We start from the raw sequence: 17,719 nt of genomic DNA on the forward strand, positions 1-17,719 counted from the left end.
ATAAAAAAAATTATATTTTCTCTCTATACCATTCCAATCTGTACAGTAGAGTGCCCCTTTAATAATTCTTGTAAGAAATTATGAGATGGATAAGGTAGTACTATAATAGTAATAAGAGTATTGTTGATTATATATATAAGTAGATTATAACAATATGCAATAATTTGAATATTTATAATTAAAAATTATTATTATTATTATTATTATTATTATTATTATTATTATTATATTACAATTTTAATATAAATGTTAATTGTATTAACCGTTATTTTATAATTAAAATACTTAATGATCCGTAGTAAATATAAATAATTAAGAATATTAATTAATAGAATTTTTTTTTATAAAAAAAATATGATGTCATCTATTTAAAATGAGCGACATAGTCCAACAACAAAAAAGTTTTTTTAGTAATTGTCAATTTGCTATCTAATTTAAAATAGTTAACATAACATAATAGAAAATAACTATATAACATAAATTTATTTCATAATAATTTAGTATCAATTTTATATTTATATAATAATAAAAATAGATAGATGGAATGATAGATGGATAGATAGATAAATTCCTCTTGCTATATATATAACCTTAAGAATAACTCCGTTTATTGTAACTTTTTTTTTTAAAATGGAAGATAGGGAGATTTAAATTTGTGATCTCTTAAATAAATATGAGAAAATTATGCCATTTAAATTATAATTTATTAGTATTGTAACTTATTTTTTCATTCTCTCCTTAAAGCTTGTTTGTGTGAGCTTTTAAGAAAAAATCTTTTTTCGAGTTATCTTTTTTTAAAAGATCTTATGGAAAAGTAAAAGTAATTTTATGTTTGAATATCTCATGCAAAAAGATCCTTTTATCTATTAATTATGTTTGGGTATAACAATATAAAAGTATTTTTTTGTTTATTTATTACATAAAAAACATCTTTTTTCTAAGAGAAAAAGATCTTTTAAAAAAAGATGTAAATTATAGCTTCTTAAAAAAGATGTTTTTTTTTTTATTTTTCTAGTGCTTTTATTTTTAGTACTAGAAATTTACCAAACACGCTAAAAAATAAAAAAAAGATCTTTTTTCATTAAAATTTTTTTTTTATCAAAATAATGACGCTCAAACAAACACTTAGATATGCTAACGCATTCAATTTCATTTTTTTCAAAATCCAAATTCTTTCGGACAAAACAGAAACAAAATTCTTTCAATTCATTCAGTTTCAAGTTCTTGATATAAACACAATTTTTATTTCAACTTTTTGTTTTCCCATTTCCGTATAAATTTTCTACCATTATCGACCAAAGCAACTCTTCACTAACTATAATTTCACTCATTCAATTATCAACTTATTACAGCACATGCAAGTTTTTCTAAAGAATACTTGCATTATAAAAGTTTATATATATATATATATATATATATATATATATATATATTGAGAATGAATTATTTATATGAGAATATAAGAATGTAATTATTATTATTATTATTGGATTAAATTTAATAATTAAAATTAAATATACTTTAGAAGTTAAAATTAAAATTAAAATTATTACTCCCTCTTTTTTTTTTTTTGGGCTAAAAGTGGGATTCTCTTCTACATTCTTTTCTCTTCTCTTTTTGTCTTTGGATACCAAAAATTAAATCCCTAATTTTTGAACATCTCTTTTTATTGTGTTATTTTTTTTACTATTAATTTTATCACTATCATCACTCCTCCTTGTATTCGTTACTTTTGTTGTTGTCACATCTCTTCTCTATGTTTTTGTTACTTTTGTTGTTGTCACATCTCTTCTCTATGTTTTTGTTGGTGTTCCCTCTAGTATCTAAGTTGTTAGTTAAGCCATTTATTCATATTCAAAATAAACAGAGTTGTATGTGTCATTTTTTTATTCATAGTCTGAATGAATGTGCATTTAAAAATAAAATATTTTTATATTAGTATAATTTCTTTAAAGCATTGCTGGTATATAATTTTTTAATTATGTGAAAGCTTTTTTTACTTTTTAGTTATATAAATCTAATATTTTATTTTATAAAATTTGTGTAAAATTAATTAAATATAAGTCTTTTTTTATGCATACAACAACGAGTCGTTGTCTTACTTGGTGTGGTTGGTTATATGGATCAAATAGTACCATTGAACTTTATTATATATTATATCTATAAAGAGATCGTTTACATGTAGATTTCGTTTGACTATTTCATGGATAGTCTTCTAAAGTCTTCCTCTCCCTTTCGCTCATTGTCCATCTTCCATCTCATCCACCCTCCTGACGGGGTACTCTGTCGACCTTCTTGTCACATGTTCAAACCACTTGAAACGCGATTCTACCATCTTTTTCACAATAAGTGCTACTCCAACTCTCTCTCTTATATCTTCATTCCTAATTCAATCCAATCGCATATGATCACTCATCCATCTCAACATCTTCATCTCTGCCACACTTGACTTATGTTCGTGTTCTCATTTGGCCGCTCAATACCCTGTACCTTAAAGTATAGACGATCTGATAGTAGTGTGATAGAATTTACTTTTAAGTTTTAAAGACACTTTTTTGTCACATATAAAACCAGACGCACTCCGCCATTTTGACCAACCTGTTTGAATTCTATGATTTACATCATGATCAATCTCACCATTATCCTGTATGTTGCACCCAAGATATTTAAAATTTTTTACAATTCGTAGGATGTTTTCTCTAATCTTCACCTTTATATTAGGGTTTTTCCATCGACGGCCAAACTTACATTCCATATTCCATCTTGCTACGACTTATGCACAGACTATACACTTCTAGAGCTCCATAAATCTAACTTTTTATTTAGATCTTCCCTTGACTCTACCATAAGGACGATATCACCGAGAAAAAACATGCACAATGGCACAGGCTCTTGGATATACTCTGTGAGTACTTCCAAGACTAATGTGAAAATGTATAGATTTAAGGAAGATCCCTGGTGTAATCCTATATCATTAAGAAATTCTTCAGTCACACCACCTTGAGTCTTCACAATAGTTGTAGCCCATCATATTTGTCTTTAATTGCACGAATATATACGATTCTCACTCTCTTCCTTTACAAAACCTTCCATAAGACCTCCTTTGACACCTTATTGTACGTTTTTTCCAAATCAATAAACACCAAATGTAGATCTCTTTTATTATTATAGTACCTCTCCATCATCCTTCTTAACAGGTATATAGTTTCAGTGGTGAAATTATCTGGCATAAAACCAAATTAGTTCTCTGTTACTTGTGTCTCTCTCTTTTTTATGCATATTAAAAAGAATTTTAATTTGTTTTATTAGGTATATTTTAATGAAAATTCAAGACAATGAAATTGATTCAGATGCTTGTTCAAATGACTTAAATGATACGTTAAACGCATTAGAAGAATGGATTCTAAAATATGAAGATGAATTGAAATCGAAAGTTGGCATGGTCTTTGATACGGCATTCCAAAATGTGAAGATGAATTAAAATCGAAAACGTAGAGAGGAGTTGTGGCAACGACACGAGCACAAGGAGGAGCAATGACAGTGACAAGACTAATAGTGAAGGAAATAAAGCAGTACCAATAGATGTTCAAAAATTAGGAATTTAATTTTTGGTATCCAAACGCAAGAGAAGAAGAAGAGGAAAAGATATAAGAGAAAATCTGGTATCCAAACACAAGAGGAGAAGAAGAGGAAAAAATATAAGAGAAAATCCTACTTTTGGTCAAAAAAAGAGAGATAAAGAAAGAGAGAATAATAATTTTAATTTTAGCTTTTAAAATAAATTTAATCTTGGCTATTAAATTTAATCTAACAATAATAATTGCATTCTCACTTCTTATATAAATAATTCATTCTCATTATATATATAAAAGTAATTGCATGCAATGAGCTCCTTAGTGCATGACACCAAAATGTATGTACATGCAGCTATACGTAGGATGAGACATGAAGTAGGCCGTGGGAGTAGGTTCTTCTCATGAAGTCGACACAAAATCACGAGAAAAGAATAAATAGGTCTTTAATTTTTTAGTCCGCAGACATTTAAATTTCTAACAATTTGAAAATACATTTAGATTCCTGACTTTTTTAAAACTTGGATACATCAATCTCTCTGTCCACTTGGGTCTGACAGACCCAACGAAAAAATCAAACATGGCTTCCGATGTACTGGTGATATACAGATGCACACGTAAGAGAATTTTTAAAATGGAACAAATTAAACCCAGAAATCAATGTCTAAATTTTAAAAAAGTCAAGGTCTTAAATATATTTTCAAATTCTCAAGGACATAAATATCCACAAGCCAAAAGATAAAGGACCTATTTGTCTTTTTCTCTAAGATCACATTGATAGATAAAATTCAGACAGAAATATTGTATCTTGGAACATTGAATTTGTACATTTTGTGTCTTTCCTAATAAAAATGTAGAGACACTAGGCAAATAGATACAACTTATTTTTTTTCTTTTTATTATCGCTATTAATTTTTCATAATTACATTTTTTATCATCCTAATTTTTTTTTTTCTAAATTTTGTATGAAAGAAAAAATAAAGCTAAATTAGACTTTTCCTTATTTGTTCTATCTTATATTCAGTTTATCACTAAACAATACAAAAACACTAATCTTTATGTCTCTATCTTTTGTGTTATGTTCTTGATCCTCTATTATTTAGTTTTCAAAACCAAACATAGCCTAATATATAGGTAACCCACGCGGGCCACTATTTTGGAGGACAGAGGGGTTTAGTTGTATTGAAGTACTTAGTAATTCATTAGGCTTAAAGTACATGGAAACCTGCTTTATGTTACTTTTGCTTTGGCCTTCCATGCGACAAATTTCATATTTTCTTGCTTGTATCTTTTCCATTCACTCAAAACAGGTAAGATGACTGGCTTTATAACAAGCAGAAAATATGGCTGCAATTTAGAAAAGTAGAAATAAAAAATCAGTATATTTCAACTTGTAATATAAAATTATGAGGGCATCTTAGTTCTTTTTTGTGAAATGCTTGATCAAGCTTTCGAAATTATAGTCGTGCTCATTTCCATAATCCAGTGACAGTAGCAGAAGAATTGAGAGTTACATGAACAAAAAGGAAATGACAATGAGCTATACATATCCTTACAACTTTTATATGTGCACACTTTATGATAAAATGTCATCAAACTAAACCAGAGTTATGTTTACATCTTATGTTGACTCGTAATGTGCATTCCCTAATTATGATGCCACTAGGAAAAAAAATGAGCCCTAATATGGTTGAATCATTCAATTATCAAGTGTCTCAACCCACATATGCCTGTTAACTTATAGTATTTAGGACAAAGATGAAGAGTTAAAGAACCAACCGCATAGATGCTAACAGAATGCCAATACGAATAATAGCTGATAGACATAACTGAAGGATGAAAAAAGGAGTCCTCTGCCAGAGCTCTTGCTTGCCTTGATGATACTGACAAGAAAACAGATTGATCATATTTAGCATTAGGCAATAGTATAAAAATCTTCATCAAAGTCGCTAACAAGCTTTTGAAATCAAAGATAAGCTTAAAGAAAGCATACCAGCAGATGCATCATAAATTCCAGCAGATGCATTACTTTGAGCAAATTTTGCAGCTTCCAAAGAAATCATCACCTGGTCAAAGCGGGATTTAAAGTTAACAAGAGTATGAAATTTTCATATCAGTTAATCAGTCAAAGGTGAATTAAAACAAGCAACTTTATCATTCTTAATACACTTGAAGATAAACTACAGTTTCCAACCAAAATATCATCCAATAAGCATTTACAATCACCTGTTTTCCAATTTCATCAGTGATAATCATCCTTGGCAATGATTGAACTTGCATGGAATTGAATTTTAAGAAGCTTACGCCAAATACTAGCCAGATTGAAGTTAACAGACTCAGTTGATAAGATTATACGTACCAATCTGGAAAGAGATCCAAGTGTCGCCGCACAAGAATAGAGGTTAAGGCAAACATGATTCTGTGACAAAACATCCAACTCCCTACATATAATCACAATCAATGAGAACTAATTTGACAACGTTTTATATATTAAGGACTATTTTCTTTGAAAATATGGAAAAAATAACAAATATTACTTTACAGATATAAATATTTATGTGAAACAAAGGCACTACAATTTGTTATGCCTTGTAGAGTTGTAGCATCCCCCTCAGGCTTTGTGAAATTCAATTCTTTCCCAAGTCTATTCTAAATATCTAAAGCAGGAATATTAGTCTTGTTATTTCATTTAGGAACCATTTATAGAAGAACAAAAAGAATACAAAATGGGTTATAAAATTTTTTAATAAAAAAAAGTATTTTCCCCATGAAGATGTACAGAGGAACATGTAAAACGAAATTGATGTGAAATATAATGCTCATTCAACCATCCCAAAATCATGTTAAAACATGTAGTCATGATCAAGCTAAAAAGCATTATTTTAACATAACAAAGAAAATTACTTTGTAAACCATGCAATAAATATTTTAACATATCACTCATACCATACATTGTGTGAATCCCTATGAAACACGGATACTTCGTTGAGTTGCCGTGTCTGGGTGTCAAACACATTTCAAACACGACACTCATTGACACTCGTCTGACACACGTGTCTGTCGTGTTCAACAGTGTCTAATAAAAAATAAAAAATTCTTCTCCGGACGCACTTGAACACACCTAAATACCATCACGTGTCAGCGTGTCCAACCTTATTCTTAACACATATTTTTGAAATGAGTTTAGAAATAATATATATTATTATTTATTAAAACAAAAAATATTTTAAATACTTTTATATAGTTACAAGAAGACATTAAAAACAGTTAAAAAATATTTTATATTTTAATCCCAAAAAATACTTTATATTTTATATATATGCCGTGTCCCCGTATCTTATAAGATTTTAAAATTCATGTGTCTGCGTGTCCTGTGTCGTGTCGTGTCCCGTGTCCGTGTCAGTATCCGTGCATCATAGGTGAATCCTCTTTCACTCCCTTGGAGAACGTATGTGCCTGATTGACCAACGTAGAGGTTATCAGACTTAAGACCAAGCAGTTGCTGCAACTACCCCATTAGAATTTCGGAAAGCTTCTAGAGATCCTGTTTCATGACTTGCATGATTCCATGTTCAGCAATTGAATTTATGAAAATTAGCAGTAGTGGGATACTGGGATACATGAATACCAGCATAAATCAGTTGCATAATATTCATTATCTACACCAAGATAAAACAAAATATAATAAAACTCTTTCAAAAAAATTTACTGAAATTAAATGGTTTGGAACAAGAATCTATCAAGTATTTGTTTAAAAGTTATAAGCATATTACACACAGAATAAAAAACACCAAATGTTGCTTAACTTTCATTGTATATAGCCAGAAATTTTGCCTGAGAGTTAACAAACTACTAAACAGTGGCAATTCATGAGTGAAAGGAAAACCTGGGTTGAAATCATATGTCTGGGTGGATCCTTACTTTCCAAATCCTTTATACAGCTTTGGGGATTCCATACAACACCACCTCCCCACATCTGCAATATTCCAAAATAGCCTCTTCATAACAACAAAAAAATTGGCGATTCTATACAACATGTAATAATACAAAAACATTAAGTAATGAGAATTTGAAGGCGAGATGAATAACTCGGGATATAAATCCATTTGTATTAGACAGGTCCCCGTTTGGAAGCTCCAACTGGAGAGGGCATTCCTTTGCAGATGGTATATACCTGGAATTATGAACAAGGAAACTGGCAATGTAGCTCTGTCTAAATGCAGAACACAACTAGTACATTGAAATCACGCTAGAGAATATGTATACCAGTAGAGAGAATGAGATAAAGTAATTTCAATTGTACTGCTATTTTAGGTTCTGGAAAGTAAAAGTAATAAATCTAGGATTGAGATGAAAATTATACACCAAAAGTTGCAACACTTTAGATCTCCCACCCGCTGCAACTGAAGTATCCAAGTGCCACTCATTAGAATCAACCTGTTCAACATAGTCAATCCACCACAAATATATTATTATCTTGTCTCAGGTAGACATTAAATGAAATATGAAAAGGACACATGTGAACCCTCAGCAGATACTTTTTAATGCATTAGCAATGATAACAAATTTACATAATTTGAACCAAATTTACATATGACTTGCATAACTCAAAAGGTAAATAAACTTCTCAATAATCAAAGCATTGATTTGCGATTTATCTGATAGGCTGGGCTAGAACTAAATAATAAGTACACTTAAATTATAAATGATAAGTCGGAGCCTCAGAGAATGCGTACAAAGAAAGGAAGATCCTTGGTACTAGAAATGTGGCTTCCAAGCACCTCATCCCAGTAAGAAAATGAAGACTTTTGCGTATGATATAAAACCTGCCAATTACGAATAATTATAAAATCAATCAAATCTAAACCGTACAACATTTTTTAATTGTTACATGCAAACAAGAATTTACCTGGCTTTCAACTGTTATGTTTGCTATAGGTTGCAAAGATTGGATTACAGGTTGCAACAGAATCTCATCAATTTCACGAAAATTCCTACATTAAGATCACAACAGAAACTTCAAAATGATTACAAAGAAAACTAAGGTAATACTTTTAATGACAGGACATCAAAAAAATAAATAAATAAATTTCAACAATCTACAATGTAACATTTAAAGCCTCGTTGCCATTAATCTCTGTGAACTCCACATTTCATTTCAAAGCAAGTTCTCTCTATGCCAAACTTTTTATAGCATATCTAGAAGAATTCCCAGTATAGCAAAACAAATGCATGTTATCTATAAAACACAACAAGAACACTCCAAGGGAATTACAGTTTTCACAATCCATACCAATCATATATCCAATCCCGCGGCTCTGCATTGAGCAAACTGAAGGAAAGAACAATCCTGCCATCAGCACCAACCGGCATGAACTTGGCGCGAATCGAATCCCCTTCACTCCTACCATTCATGAACACCTTGGCAAAGATTTCAGCCACCCTCGAAAGTGCCTTCTCCTCCAAAACACCGCCGAGTATCCACGCGTGCCGATACTTCCCCACCACAGCCCTCACCTCTGCCTCCTTGTCGCCCCCATTCACCACCACCACACTATACACGTTCCCTCCACCATCCACATTCCCCAAACAACCCCTCAGCAACTCATCAACATTTTCATCACTCAACTTCCCGCCAAAAAAAGCAACTTCTTCACCACACTTAAACGGACACTGAGCTTTCGAATTCTCCGTCCGCATGCAACTTGTGCCCGAATCAATCACCACAGAGACCTCATAGGCACCGCAATTACCGCATTGCGAGGAGTTAGGGTTCAGTAGGGACATCTTGTTGATAATTGCTTCTGCAACGTCGTTTGAGGCGGTGAAGTTGAAACCAAGGAACATGGCTTGGAATTGGCAACGGAAGTGTAAGGGTTTGGAGTCCAATTGCGAAGAGAATGCTTCTATTCCACAGAAGGGGAGCGGAGAACGGTAGATTTCGACGGATTTCCATAGCAGCGGGAAACCTGCAAATAAACAGGACAGAAAGAAAGTCAAATAGTTGACCAACACTGGATTGGGTCAAAGTAGTTGACCAACTGCATATTCGGTTACCTAGGATGAATGAGAAGGGGACAATGAGGGTGAGGATGACAGGCTTGATGCCGGGTTTGGTGGTTCGCATGGTTTTGGGGTCCAACTCCATTATCTTCTTTTTGTGGAGACTTCAGTTTCAGAGGAGAGTGGGGTCTAGTAACTGCTCCAGCTGTCAGTCACCAAAAAAAAAAAAAAACTGCTCCAGCTGTTGGTGTAGCGTTGCATGGGAATAGAAAGGGTTCCCAGTTTTTATTTTTTCGAGATTCTCTATTTAATTCACATCGTGATTCGATAATGATTGAATTTCCTCTAAATCAACTCATTCAATTCCACATTTCCACTTCATTATATTTGGATTTGATTCAATCACCCAGCTTTATCTTCCTGCCTCTGCCCATGTCAATCTCCCGAGTCGTAGCCATAGTTTTTTATTGCGGATGGCGGCTCATGGCGGTGAGCCAAAAATCCGCCATAAAGTTATAGCGGATGGCGTTGCGAAAAATGGCGGAAATGGCGGATTACCTAAAATATACATATATATACAAAAAAAAACATACAGAAAAATTGCAAATATAATAAACTATAAAATTTATCTATATAAGCAACTTTCTAGTCATAAAACATCTAATTAATATAGCAAATATAGTAGCAAATTTAGCAAATAAATATAACATCAAGTTCAAATCATAACTCAAAAGTCATAGCAAGCCATAAAATAGAAAACATAAAACATAAAAACTATAAAATCATCTACATTCTAGCTCTCATCAAATTCATCCAAATTAACATGATTATTATCGTGTCCCTCTACCCCCTCATCATCCTCTGAATCAGTATCATTGAATTGAATCTCCTCTTCTTGTTCTTCTTCATTTTCAGAATTCTCTTCATCTTCAAATTGTGGTTCTTCTTCCTCTTTCACAATTACTGCTTTTCCTTTTCCTTTTTTTGAAGCCTTAGACCCACTTGGTCCACCCTTTGCACCACCTCTTGCAGTTGCAGGTTCTTTTCTTTTTCTATTTTGTTGTCTTCTAGTATATGTCATAGGCTCATGTCCTCCCATTGCTTCAAAAACAAGGTTCCAACTCAAAGTGTTGTCATCTTGATGAACCAAATCAGCATCATCATCCATATTATCATCATCTCGAAAGGTGGCAGTCCCAATTTCTCCCACTAACCACTCATTACACTCATCAATGTCATTGAGTGCAATAGGGTCAACTTCATCTTTAAGGTTGTACCTCTCGATGAGTTGTTGGTTATACTTTATGAAGACCAAGCTCTCCATCCTTTCATGATCAAACCTATTTCTTTTCTTAGTATGAATATACTCAAATATACTCCAATTGCGTTCACATCCAGAAGCACTACAAGTCAAGCTCAAGATCTTGATAGCAAGGTCTCGCATGTTTGGAGCTTCATGCCCATATGTCCGCCACCAAAATGCTATAAAATTAAAATAAATTTATCTAAGCCTTTAATCGAACTAAATTTAAAAAGTTTTGTAAAATTTATAACAATCTTACCAGGTGAAATCTTTTTCCTCTGAGATTTTGCAAAGGATGATCCAAAAAGTCCATAGCCTGCCTTATATAATGTTTGCTCCTCCAATATCTTCTCTTGCACAGCTATACTTGGCACCAATCTAGTGATGCACTCAAACCATCCCTTTGTAACTTCTAAATCCAATTCAATGCGAGGATTATCATAAAACAAATCCGGATTCAGAAAATGACCAGCTGCATGCAACGGACGATGAAGTTGGCAATTCCATCTGTTGTCAACGATTTTAAAAACTTCAGAATATTTGTTCACATCATTAGAAAATGTTTTCATGATGCATTCCTTTGCCTTTTCCATTGCTTCATATATATAACCCATTGGCGGCTTCTTCTCCCCATCAACAAGTCGAAGCACCCGAACAAGAGGCCCCATGATCTTAAGGGTGTACTTGACATGATTCCAAAAGGAGGGCCTAATAACAATCTTTGTTGCCTCCCTCCCCTTTGCCTCCCTTGACAACTTATTCCTTACCCACTCATCCGAAGTGAACATTCTTCTTAGATTTCCTTTCTCCTCATAAAGCCTTTCCAAAGAGAGAAATGAAGTGGCAAATCGGGTGACTGCATGCCTCACCAATTCCTTGCCATTTGTGAATTGTCTCAACATGGATAAAGTGCTAGAGTGGCTATAAGTGAAGCTAACCAAAGAAATGACACTTTTTATGGTTTTTTGGATTAACGGTAACTTCCCAATGTCTTCAAGCATCAAATCCAAACAATGGGCAGCACACGGGATCCAAAACAAATTCGGTCTTTTCTCCATCAGCAACTTACCGGCTAGAACATAGTTGCTCCCGTTGTCTGTTACAACTTGAACAATATTTTGCTCCCCAATTTTCTCAACAATACCATCAAGAAGCTCAAACATTTTTTCACCCGTCTTCACATAATCAGAGGCATCAATTGACTTCAAAAACATTGTCCCAGCAGGAGAGTTTACAAGAAAATTGATAATGCTCCGTTGTCTCTTATCCGTCCAAGCATCTGACATAATAGAGCAGCCATACTTTTTTCATTGTTCCTTATGACCCTTCAACAAGTCTTTGGTGTATTCTAATTCCTCATTAAGGAGTGGCACCCTTAGAGCATGATAAGTGGGAGCAGGTAAATTAGGACCAAAGCTTCCAACAGCCCACAACATTTCTTGAAAACTCTTCAACCTCACTGGATTCAATGGAATCCCAGCTTGGTAGAACCACCGGGCTATGTATCGATGAACTCTACGAACCGCTTCCTTATTACATGCTTCCTTGATATTCTGTTGCCTCAATTTCTCCTTTTTATTTCTTGCAATGGCAGTTTCGGGTCTTTTCATATACAAGTCCATTGGACCTCTCATAGAACTTGCCCCCCCTCTAGCTGCTGCCATTGGAGTTGGATTTGGAATTTCATCAATTCCTTGAGCATCTTCCTCTGACAATCCAAAACCCAAACTATCTAAATCAAGCTCCCTAGCATTGACACTTTGTTCCTCAGTGCTTGCCGGCGTAGAACTTTGTCTTCCTCGATTTTTTTTTCTGGTTGTAGAACTCCCATAATTCAGCAATAACATCCTTTGGGACCATTTTACATCCAGCAACATTCTCAGGCTTAATCATTAAGTGCTCCTTTGCCCGTGTAATTCCTCCTTTCGTAATTTTTCCACAAAAATTACATATGGTGTCATTGGTATTTCCCTCTTCTACAGCAGTAACATATTTTCACCCTGGATCAATCCTAGTGGCACGGACAGCAGCTGCAGGACGAGAAGCAGTTCCAGCAACATGGCCAGCAGAGGCAGAGGCAGGGGCAGGGATAGGGACAGGGGTAGAGGCAAGGGCATCAGAATTACGGGCTGGTCTAGAAGTTGACATGATGAAGATGAACTGAACTGAAAGGAAAAAGAATTGGAGGAAGAGAGGTTTATGAGGGAAGAGAAGGAGAAGGAGACAGGGAAGTGAGTGAACTGAATGAAAAAAAAAGGGAACGGTAACTTCTACAAACCAGAAAAAAAGGGAATTGTGGTGATGAGCGGCGGTGACCACCAGCAGTGACGGTCGGCGACGAACGGCAACAGGTGGCAGCGACGGGCGGCGACGGACGGCGACGGGCGACGGACGGCGACGGGCAGTGGCCAAGATCGTTTGTGATTGGAGGCAGAGAGAAGAGAGAAAGAGAACAGAGAGAAAGAGCCGTTTTTTATGTTTAGAGAGGAAGGCTCGTTTTTGAACTGCAGTGGCTGAACGTGGGTAACTCTTTCATTTAGGGTTTTGCAAAATTACCCAATCACTCTCGAAATTTTTTAAAAAACCCGAAAAAACCCGCCATTTTCGCCATTCTCAATGGCGGACCGCCATGGCGCCACCGCAATTACGGCGCCTTTTGCCCCGCCGTGATAAGCACGTTGCGGTGACCTACATATGGCGGCGAGGTCAAATTCCGCCACGCCATTCCGCCATGGCGCCGCCATGGCCGCAATTTTAAAACACTGGTCGTAGCCTCACTTCAAGTGCCGTCAAACTGTCGTAGGTTTTGAAAATCCAAACGGTTGTTATTCAACAGATGGATATTAGATTTAAAAATTAATTTTTTTTTGTAAATTTATAGTGAGGAATGCTAGGGGCAGCAACTTTTAGGATTTATAGCCATCAAATAGTCATCAATGAGGTTTTTAATGGTGTAAGATTAGTGCGAGATTTCATCCAATGGCTCACTTTTCTTTGATGGTTATATGCTGGCCAGAATTTGATAAAGTTGCTGGCCTCTAAACTTTTCCATTTATAGTACCGTCCTTTTAAAGCAATGTTCTGACTTCTGAGAATTGGAAATTGAAAATTAGTCATTAAGTAATTCGATTCAAGATAAAAATTGGCCAACAATAAAACAGTTAGAAATTCAAAAAAAATAATTTAATTTTTAGCAATTAACTGATTTAAAATAATAAAATATAAAAAAATATTTTTTTACAAAATTATATATTCTATATATAAATATACTATTTTCAGAACCTTGTTTCAATGTAGCCATTACAGCAACAGAGAATATTATAATTTTCTATAAACAGAACATAAGAGCACCAGTGGTCTAGTGGTAGAATAGTACCCTGCCACGGTACAGACCCGGGTTCGATTCCCGGCTGGTGCACACCGTTTTTGTATTTTTGCTTGACTTTGTTTTGTAGTGATTCCTATATGCAGACTCCAACCAATAAGGATTTTTCGGCTATAAATATCCATAGGATGAAATACAAAGAGTAAAATGATCGACCCACACAGCAAGATCTGAATTTACTATTATGTCTCAGGTTCCAACAAATCACAACATTGAACAGACAATTTATATAACTTTCAAAAAAGAAGAAAAAAAAATTATATCACATATTGTCAAATTACAGACACGAAAGGATGGTGTATATATATATTCTTAATCCATCAGAATTTTTCTACGGTCACACCATCCCTTGAAACCTCATATGCTTCTCTGCTCCTTGTTTTCTTCATACCAGCAGTGAAATGGAGCTTTGATCCTTCTGATGAAATCGCGGTCACTTTAGTCCAGATCAATACTTTGGTCTTCATTCCCTCTATATCCGCCAACTTCCCTTTTTCGAGATAACAAGTCACGGTGGTGGTGAAACGCAGGACCGACGAATCCTTGTAGCCTACTTCACACACTTGAGGAATGTAAACGACGAGCTTCCTTGTTTCTTCATTGAACTCGTAGTTCGTTGTGTCACGAGGAAAGATCCCTACAGGAAGATCATACTCCTTTAGCAACTCAGTCAAAGGCTTTTGCATCTTTCCTGTGGACATAAATCTTCAAGTTAGAGGGCGGCAATATTATCAGAAATTACACGATGACACTCGCCAAGATAGCAACAAGTGGAGAAGGGTTTCAAACTCGATTTTGAAAGGATTTAGCAGGTTTTCAAAATCCGTAGTTGTACCTAAATAGTTTCAGTTAGTATGTATGTGATATCTAACATATTATTGATAACTTGATAACATGTAAGGATCCTACAAAGCATGTTTAATTCCAATACAAAAGCTCTAAGAACCATTTCAGGGTATCTAATTGTTATTAGCAGCATAACTAAAGTACTATGATCTTGAAAAGCAGTGGCTGGAATTAAACTCCCACTGTTTACACTAAATAGTAATTAGTGATTCTAATTTCAAAATTTTCAAGATACTTAATACTCACCACATGAACATAATGACACTATAATGTAGGTTCAAGCACATGTAAAATGGCCTTAGTAACTCAAGGAGTTTATTTATACTAAAGAAATTGCTATGCAGTACACATTTCACACCCTACATTAGTTTAAAAACAAATGTTTGAACAATAGATAGAAAAATTTAAGAAATACAAACCTTTTATTTTGTTCACCAACCATCGGGTTCCGCCTCCAATACTGTCTGACAGTGACTATTCAACAACGGATAAAGAGTTATCTAAAAATTAAGCAATTGAATCTCATCTTCAACATTTAGTAATAGTCTAATGGAAACATTACACTCCCAAATCCCAATACTAACAAGTCACAAGTGATTTTAATCATCAGCAAGAGGATAAATCAATCTTAAGAATTGCACCATGCCACCATCACTAATATCTATATATCTTATGTTACAGTTTACACAAAGCAATAAGAATACAGAGCCAAACAAATCATTAAGTCATAAACAAAATAAGATCTTTCTGTCTGAAATTTTTAGCAAAATAAAATGAACAAATAAAACCTGTCAATACCAAACTGATTCGAGGCAGAACTAAGGCTTTCAGTGACACTAATCGTAATTAACTCTCAGTCAAAAGTCAAAACTAACAGTTATAGGTGCATCAATCTACTGACCACTGATACAGATAAAGAGTTCACCAAATTGATTCTAGAAATAAACCCCTGCATAAAATGGCAGCAGCTCTTACACACAACTTTCCAATGTTCTGTTCCCCTCTCTATCCATTTCCACATTTTTTCTTCTTAAAACATTTTATCTCACTTGAACAAAATCTCATTTACGGGTTTGTTTGGCTAGAGGGTAAAAATTGAGTTGAAATTTATGGAGATCTCGGATCTCATCCCCAAAACTTTTCACCCCATTTTTAAACCCCCAACCAAACATAATGTCATAATCTCAATCGCGTATTCCCCTCGGCAATAAAATATTTGAGATTCTCAACTTTTCTCGGAGATTAATGCCAATGACACCCCTGATTTTGTTTTAAGAATTCCAAGCTAACTAGTCAACACCTCTGGCTTTAATTAACTACAACGTGTAAATTCAATTGTGGGCGTTGCAAGAAGAGAATTACAATCAGGGCAAGGAGGCACCAACTCAAATTCTCAATTGAGTCAACTCAATCTTTTACATTGTTATATCAAACCAATACCCCTGATAAAGGTTACCCCTTGATCCCAAAAGGGTTCACCTCCCTGCTGATATAAAAACAAACCAAAACCCTATCAATTTCACTTGATTAGAAACATTTCCTACCTTCTACTTATCTCAGTACACCTTCCCCCCTCCCATACCTAACCCAAATGTCCATACAAGAAAGAAAAAAAAAAAAACCTAAAACAAACCAAACATCTCTTCCTAATTCGTTTTTCAGAGACTGACTTACTATATAATACATAGAAGAAATTTAAATTAAAGAATACAATTTTCTAAATTTTGGCATAATGCACAGATCGTGAGAGGACATGGATAATCAACAATTGAGCTTCAAGAAATACTCATCAATCAAAGCCATGAAACCAGCATCAATAAAAGCATAAAAATCGAAAAAGTTTCGATTTTTTTCATTTGATTAGCCAGAACTCAAGTACCCAGATGATCAAAACCTGAAATTTTGCAAAGAAAAATGTAGAGTGAAAGAAAAAGAAGAGAAAGAGTGTGAAGAATTAGGTACATTGATATCATCACCAACAGAGTCAAGTTGCTTGGTAGCCTTGCGGTTGAACCAGTAGGACCCAACTTTGTTCAGAATCTGATCCATTTCTCTCCTTCAATCCTCCTTCTACTCTACTGCAAGATCCACCACCGCAGTCTTAATTCTTAAGTCTGCACTCTTTTAATCTCTTGGTACTTTGAAGTGCAAGCCTTAGATAATTACCTTTTTTCCTTGTATAAACCTTTTTTTTTTTCAATTATTTGGACAATTATATAAACTAGAGTGAGGCCCGCACAATGCGCGGAGAGGTAAATTATTTATACTATATAGTATATTTTAATAAATGTTATATTAAAAATATTTTAGAGAACATATTATAAATAGATTTTGAATTTATTTATTTTTAAAAAAGACATAAGTTATTTATATTAGAGTTATACAAAACTGCATTTTCTTTTTTTTTTTTCATTTTTTGATTTGCATTAATGGCTACACTTTGTCTTTTCTTGCGGTTTTTTTGTTTGTAAATAGTGAAAAAATAAATGAATGAAAATGAAAAACATATAAAAATTTTATATTAAATTTAAGGAATTTTTGACAATTAGTATAAGAGATTAAGAAATGAAGAGTAGTAAGAGTCTTAATATGTATAAGTTGTAGAATTTG

The 17,719-nt window shown here is 33.9% G+C and overlaps 3 protein-coding genes and 1 non-coding gene across 4 annotated transcripts; 1 reads left to right on the forward strand and 3 right to left on the reverse strand.

Moving 5' to 3' along the window:
- Window positions 1-4,627: 4,627 nt before the first annotated feature.
- On the reverse strand, window positions 4,628-9,839 carry LOC107639688 (uncharacterized). Its single transcript, XM_021121443.2, is given in 13 exon segments — window positions 4,628-4,919; window positions 5,352-5,455; window positions 5,566-5,638; window positions 5,799-5,845; window positions 5,928-6,009; window positions 6,985-7,116; window positions 7,459-7,548; window positions 7,662-7,746; window positions 7,936-8,009; window positions 8,309-8,398; window positions 8,482-8,566; window positions 8,866-9,541; window positions 9,630-9,839. Coding segments are annotated over 13 exon segments (1,746 nt in total). The 5' UTR covers window positions 9,721-9,839; the 3' UTR covers window positions 4,628-4,802.
- Window positions 9,840-10,056: 217 nt separating this feature from the next.
- Window positions 10,057-11,894, reverse strand: LOC107636918 (uncharacterized). The gene is made up of 3 exons (XM_016340388.2): window positions 11,138-11,894; window positions 10,578-11,057; window positions 10,057-10,133 (listed from the first exon to the last, which is right to left on the reverse strand). Exons 1-3 carry the CDS (start codon window positions 11,877-11,879, stop codon window positions 10,057-10,059), a joined length of 1,299 nt encoding a protein of 432 aa, XP_016195874.2. The 5' UTR covers window positions 11,880-11,894.
- A 2,331-nt stretch (window positions 11,895-14,225) lies between these two features.
- Window positions 14,226-14,296, forward strand: TRNAG-GCC (transfer RNA glycine (anticodon GCC)). Its single transcript has one exon. It is a non-coding gene; the product is annotated as a tRNA-Gly (tRNA).
- Window positions 14,297-14,411: 115 nt separating this feature from the next.
- Window positions 14,412-17,291, reverse strand: LOC107639685 (uncharacterized protein At5g01610). The gene is made up of 3 exons (XM_016343243.3): window positions 17,072-17,291; window positions 15,529-15,583; window positions 14,412-14,954 (listed from the first exon to the last, which is right to left on the reverse strand). Exons 1-3 carry the CDS (start codon window positions 17,156-17,158, stop codon window positions 14,584-14,586), a joined length of 513 nt encoding a protein of 170 aa, XP_016198729.1. The 5' UTR covers window positions 17,159-17,291; the 3' UTR covers window positions 14,412-14,583.
- Window positions 17,292-17,719: the final 428 nt, after the last annotated feature.

This window comes from Arachis ipaensis, chromosome B4 (assembly GCF_059453495.1).
Source record: "Arachis ipaensis isolate K30076 ecotype BB chromosome B4, ASM5945349v1, whole genome shotgun sequence".
Taxonomy (NCBI): Eukaryota; Viridiplantae; Streptophyta; class Magnoliopsida; order Fabales; family Fabaceae; genus Arachis; species Arachis ipaensis.